This window comes from Microtus oregoni, unplaced genomic scaffold (assembly GCF_018167655.1).
Source record: "Microtus oregoni isolate MIOR12 unplaced genomic scaffold, Mior012 000008F_ref0000371, whole genome shotgun sequence".
Classification (NCBI taxonomy): Eukaryota; Metazoa; Chordata; class Mammalia; order Rodentia; family Cricetidae; genus Microtus; species Microtus oregoni.
In genome coordinates this window covers 8,548,545-8,565,568 of record NW_024543067.1, presented here as the reverse complement: position 1 = coordinate 8,565,568, position 17,024 = coordinate 8,548,545, and the positions used below count along the sequence as shown (strand labels likewise).

At 41.3% G+C, this 17,024-nt stretch overlaps 1 protein-coding gene across 1 annotated transcript in view; it reads right to left on the bottom strand.

Annotated features, from left to right (window-relative positions):
• Positions 1-17,024, bottom strand: part of Hsdl2 (hydroxysteroid dehydrogenase like 2) — a 38,572-nt gene that overhangs the window by 12,204 nt on the left and 9,344 nt on the right. The window contains exons 2-8 of the mRNA XM_041657870.1: positions 15,735-15,898; positions 13,836-13,934; positions 13,233-13,347; positions 10,249-10,352; positions 8,785-8,883; positions 5,102-5,296; positions 3,440-3,511 (exon numbers count right to left, since the gene is read on the bottom strand). Of these exons, the coding sequence (XP_041513804.1) occupies positions 3,440-3,511; positions 5,102-5,296; positions 8,785-8,883; positions 10,249-10,352; positions 13,233-13,347; positions 13,836-13,934; positions 15,735-15,898 (848 nt within the window). The remainder of the gene's footprint in view (positions 1-3,439; positions 3,512-5,101; positions 5,297-8,784; positions 8,884-10,248; positions 10,353-13,232; positions 13,348-13,835; positions 13,935-15,734; positions 15,899-17,024) is intronic.

Below are 17,024 nucleotides of genomic sequence, written 5' to 3'. Positions count from 1 at the left end.
TCTGGCACCTTCCTCTCATTTTGTTGTGAACCTGAAGCTTCTCCGAAACCTCAGGCCTTACAGACACACTGTGTGGAACGGGTGTGAAACCATGCATCACAGAGGAACAAGAGGATGCAGTACAGAAGCGACTCTGACGCCAGTAACTTGAGAAACAGTGCAACAGAGACTGCTCTCCGTGCAGACAACTGAACAGAGATAAACTCCAGTCAGGCAGTGGTGGCGCACATCTGTAATCCCAGCACTTGGGAGACAGATGCAGGCAGATATCTCTGAGTTAGGGGCCAGCCTGGTCTATAGAACAAGTTCTAGAATAGAACAGCTAGGGTAACACAGACAAATCCTGTTAAAAAAAAAAAACTGTAGAGATTCTTGGCAGATTATTCTCTATAATACTGAAGATAAACTTGACAGGGTTTTTCCAAATACAGAATTAAAAATGCAAGAAGAGAGACTAACAAAGGGTGCCGCTAACTATAGGGGACAGGGAGAGGGTAGCCAAGCCAGGAATGCACACTTCTGAGAACTCAGAGCAAATGAACACAAGCAACCAAAACTATAACTAAGTAACAATAGAGAAATAAACTAGAAAAGACCAAGTAGGCTCCGCGTTCCAGCAGGGAGCTAAGATAAGGAACAACAAGTGCTGGAAAAAGTAAAACTCCATTAATTTAAAACCAAGTGCAATGTTTATACTCTCGCTCCTCTCCCTCTATATATAACATATATTTTGTATCAGATAAATGTATATATGTGTGTGATATGAATATATATAATACACATATAATGTATGTGTGTTAATTTATATTGTATCTATGTACATATACAGATATATTAATTAATATTCACAGAACAAATTATCAGTAGTGGATTCAAAAGAAATGTGAATCTCTAACCAGGAAAATAAGGGCTACACACAGAGCTTTTTTGAGTCAAAATACACAACAAACATGCACTAGATCTGGATATGCACATGAAAAAACATCTGGCAGAGGCAAGCCCCACCGCAGGCCAGATGTGCTAACCACTGCCTGTGTAAGTGCACCACGATGCCTACAGATGTCCACTGTACCTGCTGGTGGTGACCCCAGAAAGGACAGGCAGAGAGAGCTACAGAACTCACTGCTGTCTCGAGCACTGTGTGGAGAAGAGGCTGCCAAAAGACAGGAGTGTCCCGGCCTCTGGACAAGAACACTTTGGTAATGGAAATAGCTAATGACAAATCTACCCGCCGAAGCTGAGGGTCAGGGTCTCACATTCCACTCTTCTAACCCCTCTTGTCCTGACTCCACATCACACACCACCGTCTGGCTGATACTGTTCCAAAGGGAGAGAGCTGCTGAACACAGCAACTACATAGTTAGTCTCCATGGCAACTCCTCGTTATATATTAATATATGGCACTACTGGGCAACTTCTAACACTTTAAAGGACTTTTAAGGATTCAGGCTTTAGGAACACCAGTTGTGAACACTGGTTAAAGACACAGGCTTTGGAATTAGAAAAACGTGAATCTAAACCCTGGTTCTGCCACCTGAAGCTGTGTGAGCACAGCTCTGCAGGTCCTCAGTATTAAACAATGCTGCCAAAGCACTCAGCACACAGGAGGCACTAAGGAATGTAAGATGACCAATGAGATGATTCTTATTTGAAAACAAGAACTTTAAACTTGGTTCATATGTCTCCCACCCGAAGACAGCCAATCTTAGGGTGTTGGGTCAAGAACAAGATTTTCTAAGAGTTCTGGGTGACTTCTGCTATTCTGTAAGAAACCTTCTGAGAAAGAGATTGATATCTTGTTTCCTGGGTTTTTCCTCCTGGTAAACCTGGGATCTAACTTTTAAATCCAAAGTCTCTGGACTGTAGGGCTATGAGTCACTATTTTCCTTTCTATAGCTTTTTTTTAATTGTACAAAAGAAAAATTATCCTTTTATTACCTAATTTTTAGCTTCTTCAAAAATTTAGACAAAGCATAAACACAGAGAAGATGTGACTAACCTGGAAATAAAGCTTGGCAGTAAATGCATCAAGGTCCTACAGATAGCTTAAAGGCACAGAGAAAATTTGTTCCTAGAAACTTTTGTTATGTTTCTTGTGGTGTGTTTCACTAAAGCATGGGTATAAGTATGCTAGATAGATCACAAGGCTTAAAATGTAACATACACACACACACACACACACACACACAGGCCCATAATTCAAGGCCCACTGTCCCTGAGTTACAAAAACAAAATGAGGGAAGCCCAAAACCTCCTCTGAAATGAACTCCCTAGCTGGGTAGTGGTGGCACTCACCTTTAATCCCAGCACTCAGGAGATGGAGGCAAGTAGATCTCTGTGAGTTTGAGACCAGCCTGGTCTACAAGTTCCAGGACAGCCAAGGCTACACAGAAAAACCATACCTCAACACCCCCCCCCCAAAAAAAATCAAGAAAAAAAAATAAATTAATTCTCTTCATAAAATATCAATAGCACACTATAAAAATTATGTTAGATATACTCTAATACGACACATTTTCCTCCAAATATCAACATAAACTATTCAAAGACAGCTGTCAAGAAAAAAAAAACTTGGGGACAGTTACAAAAACAAAACAAAAATCTTTCTTTCTAGCCTTACAGAATTTTACATAATGTGTTTAAGTTACAAAATAGTTAAGAGCAGTGATTCCCAACTGTGGGTTGCAATCCCTCTGGGGGGGTCAAACAACCCTTCCACAGGTGTCCTCTATCAGATATCTTGCAAATCAGATATTTACATTACGATTCATAGCAGAATCAAAATTACAGTTATGAAGTAGCAAAGAAAATAATTTTAGGGTTGGGGTCAATCACAACATGAGGAACTGTATTAAAGAGTCACAGCATTAGGACAGTTGAGAACCTCTGGTTTAGAGATAGAAGGCAAAAATATTGTTAAAGCATCAATTCCATGTATTACAAGAAACAGTTAGTGTTCATATTTTCCTATTTAAAATATGGTTTGCACAGACATGGCAGTACATGCCTTTAATCCCAGCACTTGGGAGGCAGAGACAGGTGAATCTCTATGAGTTCAAGGCCACCCGAGGTTATATAGTGAGACTGTTTCAATATATGTATGTGTATACATATACATACACACACACACACACAACACACACACACACACACACACACATATATATATATATATATACATATATACATTCTAGAATCTTGGTGCTAGAGAGATGGCTCAGCAGTTAAGAACATTGGCTACTTTTCCAGAGGTTCAATTTCCAGCATCCACATGGCAGCTCACAACCATCTCTAACTCCAGTCCACTTGGAGATCCAACACCCTGTTCTGGCCTCTGCAGCACCAAGCATGCATGTGGTATACAGACATACAGGCAGGCAAAATCCTCATACACATAAAAAGAAAAAATAATAAAATAAAGCGTGCCCTAGAATCTTACCATGGGATTCTGTTTCCTTCATAATTTCATCAGGATGTTCATCTAAGAAGAAATCTGGTAACAAGGGATGGCCTGAAAAATTAACCACCAAATAATGTTATAATAATTATAACATATTATAATTATATTATAACATAGTATAATAATTATACTATATTACATACAAATTTAACAATTTTAATAAAATGTATATCCTTTTTAAAAAATCCTTTTGTGTCACTGGAAAGGGCCCACAGGTAACTTGAACTATTTGATCTAATTTATTATTCTTTTCTGTAACTTAGTTATCCTCTTCTACTATGACAAACTTCATCTTAAAATCTAATTTTATTTATTTTTTTGCTTTGTTTTTCATGACAGGGTTTCTTTGTGTAGCCTTGGTTGTCCTAAGACTAGTTCTGTAAATCAGACTGGCCTTAAACTCAGAGAGATCCCTCTTCCTCTACCTCCCAAGTGCTAGGATTAAAAGCGTGTGCCACCACTGCCTGGCTAAGATCTAATTTTTTGTTTCATTTTATTTTCTGACAAAGTCTTACTAGCTCTGGCTAACCTAGAACCAGGAAACTTGCAGCAATCCTCCTGCCTCTATCTCCCACCCACTGGAATTATATGTGACTAATGCCAGGTATGTATTTGTATGCAGGGATATAAAAGTGTGCGTGTCTACACGTATGTGTGGTTCTGCATACCCATGTCTCTCTCTCTCTCTCTCTCTCTCTCTGTGCATGTGTATGTGTGTGTGTACGCATGCACACGCGTGCATGCGTGCGTGCATATATGTGTGTAGAGGTCCTCCTCAGTCACTTTCCACCTTATTTTTTACAGCCTCTCATTGAATCTGGAGCTCACTGATTCAGTTAGACCAATGGCCCAACAAATCTGTCTCCTGTCTCCCAGCTCTGAGATCAGAAGGTACAAAACACACTCATCAGCCTTTTACTACATGGCTACAGTCCCCTAATTTTTGACTTGATCCAAATTCAAGTCCTCATGTTTCCACAGAAAGAAATTGACATACTCGACCATTTTCTCAAATGCCTGAAGGTCTTTTTGTTTTCTTTTGTTTTTCTCGTTTTTGAGACACAGTCTCACTATGTAGGCCAGGCTAGCCTTGAATTCACTATTTCCCAAATGCTGGAATTAAAGGCATGTACCACCATATTCATTATCATAGTCATCTGTAATTTCAAAGGAGGAGATTTTAAAGAGTGGGAGGTTCTGGAAATCTCCAGTCAGACAACTCTGTAAGGCAGATTTGCTCCTCCATCCGCATGGTCTATGAGGCTGTGCTTAACAGCAAACATTTTTAAAGGGGTGGATTTTTGTTTGTTTGTTTGAGAAAAAGAAGAATAAAGAACTCTACTCCTGAGTCATGTGTCAGACATGTCTGAATCTTTACTCGGATTTCTAAGACTAACTTCAAAATGTTCAATTTCCTAATTTGGAAGCGGATAACTGAAACAAGCTTCTGCATCCTCCTGCAACTCCAAGAGCTCTCGCCTCACTTCTAGGGTGGAGGGGGTAGGGAGGTTTCCCTTCAGTGGAAGATAGCTTCTAACATAATATACTCATTTTATAACCACACAAACACACACGAAACATGTCTGTTGATTGCATAAAATGTGGGAAGACATTATTACTTTAAACAGCCATAAGCAGTACCTGGTTTAATTGCATAGACATCAAAATCGTTTATTCCTTCTTCTTTTAAGATATTTTCATCAAGAATAAAGTTGCCAGTAAAACTTTTTGGCCTTTTGAAAATGGAGTACGCAGCATCCGCAATGATGTCAACTTTTCTACACTGGCTTTCCACACCAGACCCTCCAAGCATATCCATAGCAGCGGTATGTATGGCTGTGGAGAAAACATGGACGCACATCACTCCATGTCAAAGAAGACTATGGAATAACAAGACGGTACTCTACTCAAAATTGCCAAGGCAAATTTCTTTCTCGGATGATGAAAAATAAGGCCATGATAAGGAATTTGTTAACATTCTATAGAGAGAACCAGGAAGACAAAGAAACAAACATATCCCTTCCTCAACACAGAACCAAGGAGACAAACAAGCAGATACATCCGTTACTCAATGCAGACTGCACCTGCAGAAATCCTTCATGAGAAGCACAGCAAACCTCCTTAGAGTTCTCATTTAGAATGCTCAAGAATTTGCACAGCAGTCTTGGGAGAAGACTAACAAAAACAACACTGAGCTGGAAGTTGGGCGAGTGGGGTTTTTATACCGACTGGCCAAGATTTTTTTTTTTTTTTTTTTTTTTTTGGTTTTTTTCGAGACAGGGTTTCTCTGTGGCTTTGGAGCCTGTCCTGGAACTAGCTCTTGTAGACCAGGCTGGTCTCGAACTCACAGAGATCCGCCTGCCTCTGCCTCCCGAGTGCTGGGATTAAAGGCATATGCCACCACCGCCCAGCTGGGCCAAGATTTTTGGCAAGCTACTATGACCCTTTGGATCTGAACTTCCTTTCTCTAAAATATGAAGCTCTCTTCCCAATGTTTTCGTCTCTGCTCCTTGCATTGGAAAACACATATTTCTTATTTGTTACTGTACCACCAGGAATAATAAGGCTGGAGATGACTCTCCTCTCTGTTGCCATAACCAAATCAGCAGCTACAAGGCCAACCCCGCCTGCATAAAATCTGCTCCAAAGTGGACTGTCCTGTTTCCACCACTCAGACCCAGACCTGCCAAAAGTTAAGAGGCAGCCACTCCCTCTACTCAGCAGAAACTGAAAAGATCTTGTAAAAAGAAAAAAATCACAATTGAAAACAACCTAGCTGAGAACCCGAGATCCTCGTCTGGCCCCATCCCTTCTCTGTACATGCTAAATTCATCAGAGGCAAAGTCTATAGCCAAGAGGGCACAGCTGCCAGTGTGGAGAAGCAATGCTGAGCCCAGCCAAGGCCAGCAGACAGCTGGGACACCGCTGTTATAATAATATGTTTCCTGGAGTCCATCCCACTAAGTAGGATGAATCCCCGTCTCCTTGAAAGGCAGTCAGGGGAGATTCCTGATGACTCTACACAAGAGGGAATGTGTTCTTAAACACAGACACCTCACCTCCAGCCTGGAGCACAGCTACTCTCTTGAATCACTTTCATTTGCCTTCACTCATGAACAATGCAGTAGTCTAGCTAACCGTCAGGCTCCTCTCTGTAATTCACCCACCATGTCAGCCTAAACGTCTACATAAACACCAGATGACTTTACTGCTCCTACCCCCTCCCACTCCCCCACCCCCCGCTTATTACCACTCTCCTTTTAAAATCTTTCCAATAGCTCTCTACTGAATCACTTGAAACTGAAGCTGCCAGGCTAGGGAAGGAACTCTAATAGTACTTGCCTAGGATGTGTGAGGCCTGTGTTTAATCCTCTGTGCCAAGAAGTAAGGAAAAAAAATCAGGTGGCTTAAGTTGACATGATAGACCAAAGTCTAGTTCACCCATTCCCACCCGCTCTACCCAGCATTCCAGTGAACCTGGTGCACTGCAGATGCTCGAATACTGTGGGAAATGACAGCCCACACCCATTAAACACCTCCTCAATCTCCGGCAGTCCACTATGCACACAGGTTTCCCATGCTGCACGTGACTGTCTGTTGTTTCTACTGTCCAAGAATATCTTGCCTAGTTTCCTTCCTGCTGACCCCAACATCCCCTGGAGACCATACTTCAATTTATACCTCCATCTGAAACTCTTTGGCTCTTTAACATGGGCTGCAAGGCCTCCTTCTGTGTTTCCAAAGTGCTCTCTATGTGACTACTGTATCAGTCGTCATAAAGAACACAACTGTAAGTTCAGTGGTGTCAAGGGCCTAATGATACCAGTGGCTCCAAAGTGTCTAGTAAACCACCTAAAACAAATACCTCAGAGCTAGCAAAGACATCAGCAAATCCTTTTAGTCCTGATAATACCCTCCATCCTTCCTGTTATGCAATGTCTACCTATTACACAAGCTTTGTTCAGAAGGACCAGTTTAGAGCTAGCAGAAGGCAGGCATACTGCACACTCTCTCATCCACTTACTACTTATCAACACTCACTGAAATCTGAGGCTAGAGAGAGGGCTCAGTGGTAAACTGTACAGGCTGCTCTTCCTAAGGTCCTGAGTTCAATTCCCACCATTTACATGGCAGCCGACAACCATCTAGAACTGTAGTCTCCTGGGATTCAACGCCCTCATCTGGTGTGCCGATGTACATGCAGGCAAAGCATTCATATCATAAAATACAGATTTTTAAATCTACATTCTGTCACATGACTTGTTACCTCATCTCCACATTATCCATCCTGCTTCCCCCATATCTGGTGGGTAGTTCTGTCTTCTTCCCAGAGTTCTCGCTCTGCCCAGAAATCCCACCTAAAACTCTTGCCTAGCTATTGGCCATTCAACTTTTTATTACACCAGTCTCAGTAATACATCTTCACACAGTGTACAAATATCCTGCAACAATTAATCTTACTGTAGTCATTGTAGGTTTCAGTGAGTTTTTAAGGTCTTCTCACTGTTCCTGGATCCTGATAACAGGCATTTCCATCCACAGGATTTTTGCATTGGCTGCATCCTTAAACACTTTTCTCTCAGCCACAAGGCTTACTTCAATCACTTCCGAATCTTTGCTCAAAATCCACATTCTCAAAAAAGTGAAACTTTTTGAGGTATTAGGAGGTAAAACCTGGCTGGGTGCCTCCCAGCACTTATAGGCAGAGGCGGATAGATCTCTGTGATTTGAAGGCCAGCCTGGTCTACATAGTGAATTGTAGGAAAGCCAAAGCTATATGAAAGAGAGACTCTGTCCCAAAAAAGCAAAATAAATGAATAAATAAGTTAAAACCTTCTCTCTTCAGTGCCAAAGACTGCTAATTTTACTGTATTTTTTACAAACATTATTACCTTCTGGCATACTGTGAAGTCCCATGCTCAAGGGAGTCTTCTGCCACCATCTCAGGTATATCTGGACAATCGCTAGGTATGTATGCCTAACTGCAACTACCACTTTTTCAATTAGTCTTTCAATCTGGAAAAATCTAAGAGAATTTGCTGAAACCATTCCTGTTGGCTTCCATGATACATTCTGTATGTTCTAGCGTTATGCTCCCATCACAGTTGCTGGCTAAAGAGTCAGCCACTTAGTCCAAGTTAAAGACTGTCAGCTGCACAGCGAACATCAAGATTCAGGTGACCTGAGATGTTTCACAAAATGTCAAGGACAGAGCTGAGGAACTTGCTCACTGGTAGAGTGTTCACTAAAGTGAGACAATGGGTTTGAGCCTGGTGTGGAGGAGAGGTAAAAATCAAATTAAGGGATTTCTTTTAAGTACAAACCTGTTTTAGGCCATAAGGCATTGACTGCAATTTCACCTCTAAATTCTTCTGCCATCCCAAGCACACACATAGACATGCCATATTTGGCAATGGTATAAGCTGAAAGAAACCACAAAGAATAATAATTGAGAAACTAATCTTTGAGTGGAAACACCCAACTTTCTGCTGCTATTTTCTCCCTGGGAAAATTTTTGACAATTCTTTTCAAATTACAAAATACATAAGATAATTCTTTATGTAGACAAGAATGACTCTAAACTCCTGATTCTCCTGCCTCAGCATCCCAAGTACTGGGAGTATAGTTTACACATTAACCAAATATGCTGGGGTTGTTCGTTTGTTTTGAAAGACTTTGTTGTTGTTGATTATGCATACATCTGTGTGTGCGTGTGTGCCAGTGAGAGCCTGAGACCGGAGTTGTCAGATGCCCCTGGGCTGGCATCACAGGCAGTTGTAGGCTGCCTAATGTGAGTGCCTGATCTACAGAGCAAGTTCCCGGACAGCCAGAGCTACATACTAAGATCCTATCTCAAAAACAAAGCAAACAAACCAAGAATGAAGGTGATTATTTACAGAGAAAGTTTCACTCACAACTCAACAACACAGGTATGATGGTGTAGCTTAGCAGTAGAATATGTGCTTAGCATTTGTGAAGCCTGGATTTCAACTCCAGCACCATAAAATGAAAAGCAATCAGGGTCTGCAGAGATGGTTCAGCAGCTAAGTGCATACTGTTCTTGCGGAGGACCTGAGTCCTCATGTGAGCACCATGTCAGGCAGCTCACAAGTGCCTGTAACTCCAGCTCCAGGGGACCTGATGTCTTCCTGGCCACTAAGGGCACCAGCACTCACATTCACATACTCACACAGAGACACACACTCACATCATTTAAAAAATAAAGGCTTCCGAGTCACTTAACTTCATCAACCAGTGTATAACTTTAGTCTTGCTCTGCGGGTTCCTACCCCAGAGCCTTCCTAAATAAGAATAAAATATAAGGGGCTGGAGAGATGGCTCAGAGGTTAAGAGCATTGCCTGCTCTTCCAAAGGTCCTGAGTTCAATTCCCAGCAACCACATGGTGGCTCACAACCATCTGTAATGAGATCTGGTGCCCTCTTCTGGCCTGCAGGGATACACACAGACAGAATATTGTATACATAATAAATAAATAAATATTAAAAAAAAAAAAACAAATACCTTTAAAAAAAAAGAATAAAATATAAGAATAAGAACTAAATATATGATATTACTTTAAGGGAGGTGCAACACAGAGAAACCCTATCTGGCGAAACAGAAAGAAAGAAAGAAAGAAAGAAAGAAAGAAAGAAAGAAAGAAAGAATTTACTATCTTGATCACTGACATTCAATATTAAGCATCATGTCCAGACTATGCTTACGATTAATACACTGATTAATTCCAAACAAATTAGCCAAACAAACTATCCCCTCAGCTAACACTTACCACAGTGCTGTTTGAACCACAGAGGATTTAGGTTCAGGGGTGGGCTGAGATTGAGAATATGAGCTACTTTGCTCTTTCTTAAAAAAGGAATACACGCTTTGGATCTGAAAATGAAAGAAAACACAAGTTAATAGCTTACGTTTAAAAGTACTTCACAGAGCAGCTGAATTCGCTCAGTGATCTGTCTAGTGCATCTTGTTGGTAGAGTACTTTTTTCCTAGAAAGAAGATAATAAATGGAACTGGTTTTCATGCTTTGAAACCAATGTTTCATACCCTGACCACATGATCTGCTTGATGGAAAAAAAATCATATCCTTTCTCTATTAGCTTTATGCTCAACTGAGGATATCTTCAACCACAACTTCTCCCAAATTCTCCCACCCAAACACACAATTTACAGACGCAGTTAATATACCTGTCAGATAGTCATAGGTTCAAATCCTGATTCTTCCCCCTTTGTATGTCACTGGGTAAATCTGCATTCTAGTTCTTAGAACGTTACTACACAGTGGTAATACCCACTACCATCTAGGACTGATTAAAGGATTCAAATGAGATACTTCAGACAGTGCATGTGCTCAACATGAAATAAAAAATTGCTATGAGTGGCATCACATATCTTAGTTTATTTCACAGGTACAAAATGCAATATGCCTTTGAAAGCAATATGGAGTTTAGAGGTTTGGTTCTGATTACTGTTTTATCTTCTTTAGGCAGAGTCTTAAGTCTTACATAGGTTAAGCTGACCTAGAATTCATTATGCAGCCCAGTAGAGCCTTGAACACAAAACAATTCCACTGCATCTGCCTCCTGGGTGTTGAGATTATAGGTATGCGCCCCTATAAGGGTTCATTTTATTTTCAACTGTTTGTTGAAATACATTATTTATTTTCTAAAAGATTTATATTTGGGCTGGAGAGATGGCTCAGAGGTTAAGAGCACTGACTGCTCTTCCAGAGGTCCTGAGTTCAATTCCCAGAAACCACATGGTGGCTCACAACCATCTGTAATGAGATCTGGTGCCCTCTTCTGGTAGTAAGCATACAGACAGATAGAACACTACACATAATAAATAAATAAGTAAGTAAGTAAGTAAGTAAGTCTTTTTAAAAAAAGATTTATATTCAATATTTTTATAATTTTAAGTATTAAAGTTATAACATCATATAGCTAAACAACATACTGTAGCTCAGTTATAACCTTATTTCATATTCAAGAACATCTAAGGACATCAAACATGGCAGTACATGACTATAATCTCAGCATTCAAGAAGCTGAGGCAGGATTGCAAGTTCCAGGTCAACCTGAGCTGCATAGGAGACCCGGTCTGAAAAGTACAACAAGAGGAATTATTGAAGTTGGAGCCACAGTTCAGCTGTAGAGCATATGTCTATGATATATAAAGCATACAGGTCAAGCCCCAACACTGAAATAAAAAAGGGGGTGAGAGCAGATTGTGAGCTAAACCGCCCTTCATTTACATCAGTTTTTTTAACTATTATTATTTCCAAACACAAAATTGTTACCAATTACCACATTTTTCTCCTTTTAGCTTTCTGAGACAGCATTTCTCTTGTGTAGCCCTCGCTGTTTTGGAAGTCATTCTGTCTGCCAAGTGCTGGAATTAAAGGCGTGCACCACCATTGCTCAGTCACTGCAGTTTAGACACCAAATACAATCAATGCTACTACAGATTAGAGGTATTGATTATATTTGTAGTGATTTTGATAGTAACCCTAACCTTAACCCTAACCAAAAAAAACTGTTTTTCATTCCTAAAAGTATTTCATTTTTAAAATATTTTTTCATTTATTTATTTATTTATTATGTATACAGTGCTCTGCCTGCATGTATGCCTGCAGGCCAGAAGAGGACACCAGAACTCATTACAGATGGCCGGGCGGTGGTGGCGCACACCTTTAATCCCAGCACTCGGGAGGCAGAGGCAGGCGGATCTCTGTGAGTTCGAGACCAGCCTGGTCTACAAGAGCTAGTTCCAAGACAGGCTCCAAAACCACAGAGAAACCCTGTCTCGAAAAACAAAAACCAAAAAAAAAAAAAAAAAAGATGGCTGTGAGCCACCATGTGGTTGCTGGGAATTGAACTCAGGACCTCTGGAAGAGCAACCAGTGCTCTTAACCCCTGAGCCATCTCTCCAGCCCAGTGTTTCACTTTCATAGAGTTGAAATGAGGACAGGCAAACAATATTATAACTGATTTTCATTAAAACTAAAATTGTACCTCAACCAATCAATAGGGAAAAACTGAGTCCATTCTAATAAGACCATACTTTGCAATCAGAGGAGGGATTCGTCTTGTTTACATCAAACGCACTGGCTTTCCTGTTATCTATTAGATAAAACCTTGCCAGCTGCAATTTGCTAGTCAGTAGGGCCACTAACGTTACAAATCCACATCACACTTTTCATAACAACAAGCTCTGTCTTATATATCAAATTGAAAACTCTCAGCACTTAGACACAGTGCTGGACGGCTTCTTGCCAACCTAACACAAGCTAAGGTTACCTGAGAGGAGGAAACCTGGATTAAGAAAATGCCCCAATAAGATCAGGCTGTAACTAATTAGTGATCAATATGGGAGGGCCTGGCCTATTGTGAGTGGTCTTGGTTTTATAAGAAAACAGACTGAGCAAGCCAGAGTGAGAAAGCCAGTAAGCAGCACCCCTTCATACCCTTTGTATCACTTCCTGCCTCCAGATTCCTGCCCTGTTAGAGTTCTAGCCCTGACTTCCTTCAGTGATGGACTTCAATGTAGAAGTGTACGCCAATTCAACTCTTTGCTCGCCAACTTGTTTTTGGCCATCACAGCAATAGTAACCCTAAGACAGATACTAATATCGTTAGCTTAATCATAAGCCAACTAGATTTTAAGCTGTACTGCTGTCTGGTCCCATCTGTTTATATGTAAGTTCTCTGAGAACACAATAGGACATCCTGCCCCACATCCTTGTTTCTGACTCACGTGAGGTAGGTTCCCCTGGTGTTCACATTCATCATCAAGTCCACTCTCTTTGTAGGAGTATCCAACGTGTTGGTCAAGCTGATAGCACTCGCATTGTTCACCAAAATATCAATTCCTGTGTCCAAAGAAATCAGTTCCATATTGATGCAAGTCAGCATTTCTCTCTCTCTCTCTCTCTCTCTCTCTCTCTCTCTCTCTCTCTCATACACACAAAACATTTCCTCTATGGTTTATCCCTCAGCTGATTCAAAAATATAAACATATATACATATACATAGGTCTATAAAACACACACATACATAATTAGACTATATGACTGACCAATATACCAATGCCAGATCCGGCAAATCTTTCAAAACTTATTTTTGCTGGCACACTGGAGATTCAGCCAATGACCAGCTCTATGAAAAACTGCAAGAAGGTTTAGTGTTTACAAGCTGTAGCCTCAACCCTTAAGTATCAGTCTTCTCTCGCTGGCTCCAGGAACACTGGGTCAAACCCTCTCTAGTCCTCCCTGACCTATGTATGACCTTTCTGAGAAAGGCGGTGGTTACATGTCTATTTCATCAATGTTCAGGAATTATTTCAGAATCAAGGTACTACCTCCAAATCTCTTGACAGCTTTTTCCACCGCACTGTTGATTTGCTGTTCATCTCTCACATCAACAACACACGGCAAGGCCTTTCCTCCAGCCGCTTCAACTACAAAGAAGACAAAAAAACATGAGGGTGTTTATTTTATTTTATTGTTGGTTTTTCAAGTCAGGGTTTCTCTGTAGTTTTGGAGCCTGTCCTGGAACTAGCTCTTGTAGACCAGGCTGGCCTCGAACTCACAGAGATCCACCTGCCTCTGCCTCCCAAGTACTGGAATTAAAAGCATGTGCCACTACTGCCCAGCTGCATGAAGGTGTTTATAATTACACCTTCATTCTGATGCAACAATAGAAAAAAATGCCCATTTCCAGCACAATCGAGATACATTACAAGGTCTTACAATCACAATAGACAGATGGACTAACCCAACCAACTGGGGCACTGCAGACTCCAAGCATCAACACAGCACACACATACATGCAGGTAAAAACACTAATGCAATAAAATAAACACATCTAAAAATAAAATGTTCACCCTGTTGTGGGAGGTCCTTCTGTCTATGTGTCGCTTTTATTGGTTAATGAATAAGGAAACTGGATTGGCCTATAGCATGGGAGGAGGAAGGCAGAGACAGAGAGAAGCCATGGAGCTGCTGGGGATAGATGTTGTGAACTTTACCTGGTAAGCCACAGCCACATGGCAATATAAAGATTAATAGAAATGGGTCAAATTAATATAAGAGTGTAGTAGGAAGAAAGGGCCTGCTTTTCATCCCGGCCACCTGGCCAGTTTATACCCAAAATAACCACATAGAAACTGTATTAATTAAATTACTGCCTGGCCCATTATCCCTAGCCTCTTATTGGCTAACTCTCACATCTTGATTCAACCCATTTCTAACAATCTGTATGTCACCATGAGGTTGTTGGCTTACCAGGAAAGATTCAGCATGTCTGACTCTGGCATCTCCATGGCGGTTCTCTCTCTCTCTGCTTTCCTCCTCCCAGAATTCAGTTCTGTCTTCTCTACCTACCTAAGTTCTGCCCTATCAGGCCAAGCAGTTTCTTTATTGATTAGCCAATAATCAATAACAATAAACCAATAAACAGAAGGACCTCCTACACCAAAAGAGTTAGCCAATAAGAAACTAGAGCTAATGGGCCAAGCAGTGATTTAATTAATACAATTTCTGTGGGATTGTTTTGGGTCTAAGCTAGCCGGACAGCCGGAAACCAACAAGCAGCTTCCTCGCAACAGTTTGGCACGGCAATGTGGTGGACTAAATCTATGTAAAACTCAAAAAAGCTTGAAAAAAAATTCTAGACACAGAAAAACAAAGTTTAGCCTCACTTTTTTTCAGCTGGCGGCGTGTTGCCGCTCCCTTAAGGGAGGTTTTCCTGATGCACTGGTAGCAGAAAAAAAGCCACACCTTTTTAATAAGGCAGCTTCTTGGGCTGTGCTGCCAATGCAAACTCCAGCTATGGAGCATTTGAATGACATTTGTGGGCCCCGTTGTTTGTGTGCCCACTCAGGGTTGGAAGGAAAGTAGCTGAGACCAACTCAGCACCCCCACCTGGGCAGGCCAGGAGCTCACAGAGATCTGCTTGCCTCTGCCTCCCAAGTGCTGGGATTAAAATGTGCACCACGGTTTATTTACTTTATTTTATTGCACGTGCACATGCTATAACTTGCAGAAAGCCAGTTGTCTCCACAGTGTGGGTGTGGGGATCTAGCTCAGGTTGTCGGGCTTGGCAGCAAGCACCTTTCTTTACCTGCTGAGCATCTCACCAGCCCTAAACACAATTATTTCTTGAGTAACTTTCAAACAGCGTACACTAAACCCTACAGCAAACTATGTACTGAGACCACGGTAAGAGCAGTCCATGCAATGGCAGTCATCACACTCACTTTCTTCAGCAGCAGTGTAGATTGTGCCTGGGAGTTTCGGGTGTGTCTGGGTGGTTTTCGCAGCAATTACAATATTTGCTCCATCCTTCGCTGCTTTCAACGCAATAGCTTTGCCAATGCCTCGGCTTGCACCCGTGATAAAAATCGTGCATCCCGCTAGTTTCCTAAACAGAGCAAAGGTGACTTTATTAGAAACTTCACTGCTTTATCTATACCAACTTACACACATTTTTGTGATTTCCTGATTACCCCCAACCCACCTGACAAATTAGAACCCTTCTATATTTCCACTGGACACAACTGATAAATTATTTATGACAATTGCAGTTGGCCAGTCTTAACTGAGACCTGACAAACACAATCTGCTCAAATACAAAGTAAATCTTAAAAGAATTACAGAGTATGAGGTAACAGGTTAGTGTACCATACCCAGCTCTTGTACAGGGGAGCTGGAGATTTCAATCAAGGTCCTCAGGCTTACCCGGCAGCCCCTTTGCCCACGGACTCATCCACCAGTCTAGATTTTGTTTTGCTGTTGTTTGGAGACAGAGTCTCATGCAGCACAGTCTGGCCTTGGGCCCCTAGTCCTGCTTCTACCTTCCAAGTGCTGGGATACAGGCAGGGAGCACTATGCACATCAACAAGGCTTATTTGTGAGTGACAGATTCAAACATAAAGTTTTATCCTTCACATTCATATAGTACTTGTCAAATTTACTACAACAACACATGATCTTTAAAAAGTTGTCTACAAATAGTAGCGAGAGTGGAAAAACCAAATATGGATTAAGTAATGAAGGATGAATATAAGTGGTTTACCCCACAATGGAATAGTGTTCAGCAACAAAATGCAATGAATTACCAAGCTGTGCCACAGCATGGACAAACCATCTACTCACACTGACCATATTATATGACATGGACAGAGAAATCAACCTGTAGAGACCCAAGCCCAGCAGCTACCTGGAGAGGGAGGGAGAGGGTTTGGGAGCCAACAGCTGAGGGCTAGGAACTTCTTTCTGGGATGGTAGAGGTTTTAAATTGATTGTGGTGACTTTTTTCCTCCGGAGATACAGAACTACTGACTGATTGATGTAAGAATTACATCTCAGTAAAGCTGTTAAGCAAACTTAGAAGGAGCAAGAACAGGCTGACTGGAAAAAGCCCTGATTCAAACACCCTGACATCCCTAGCTCCCACTTCTCTACACCTCCTACCTTCGCACTGAATTTTCTACTTACTCTGCTGTTAGGGTGACTACAAGAAAAAGTGATAATGAGACAGGCGATTT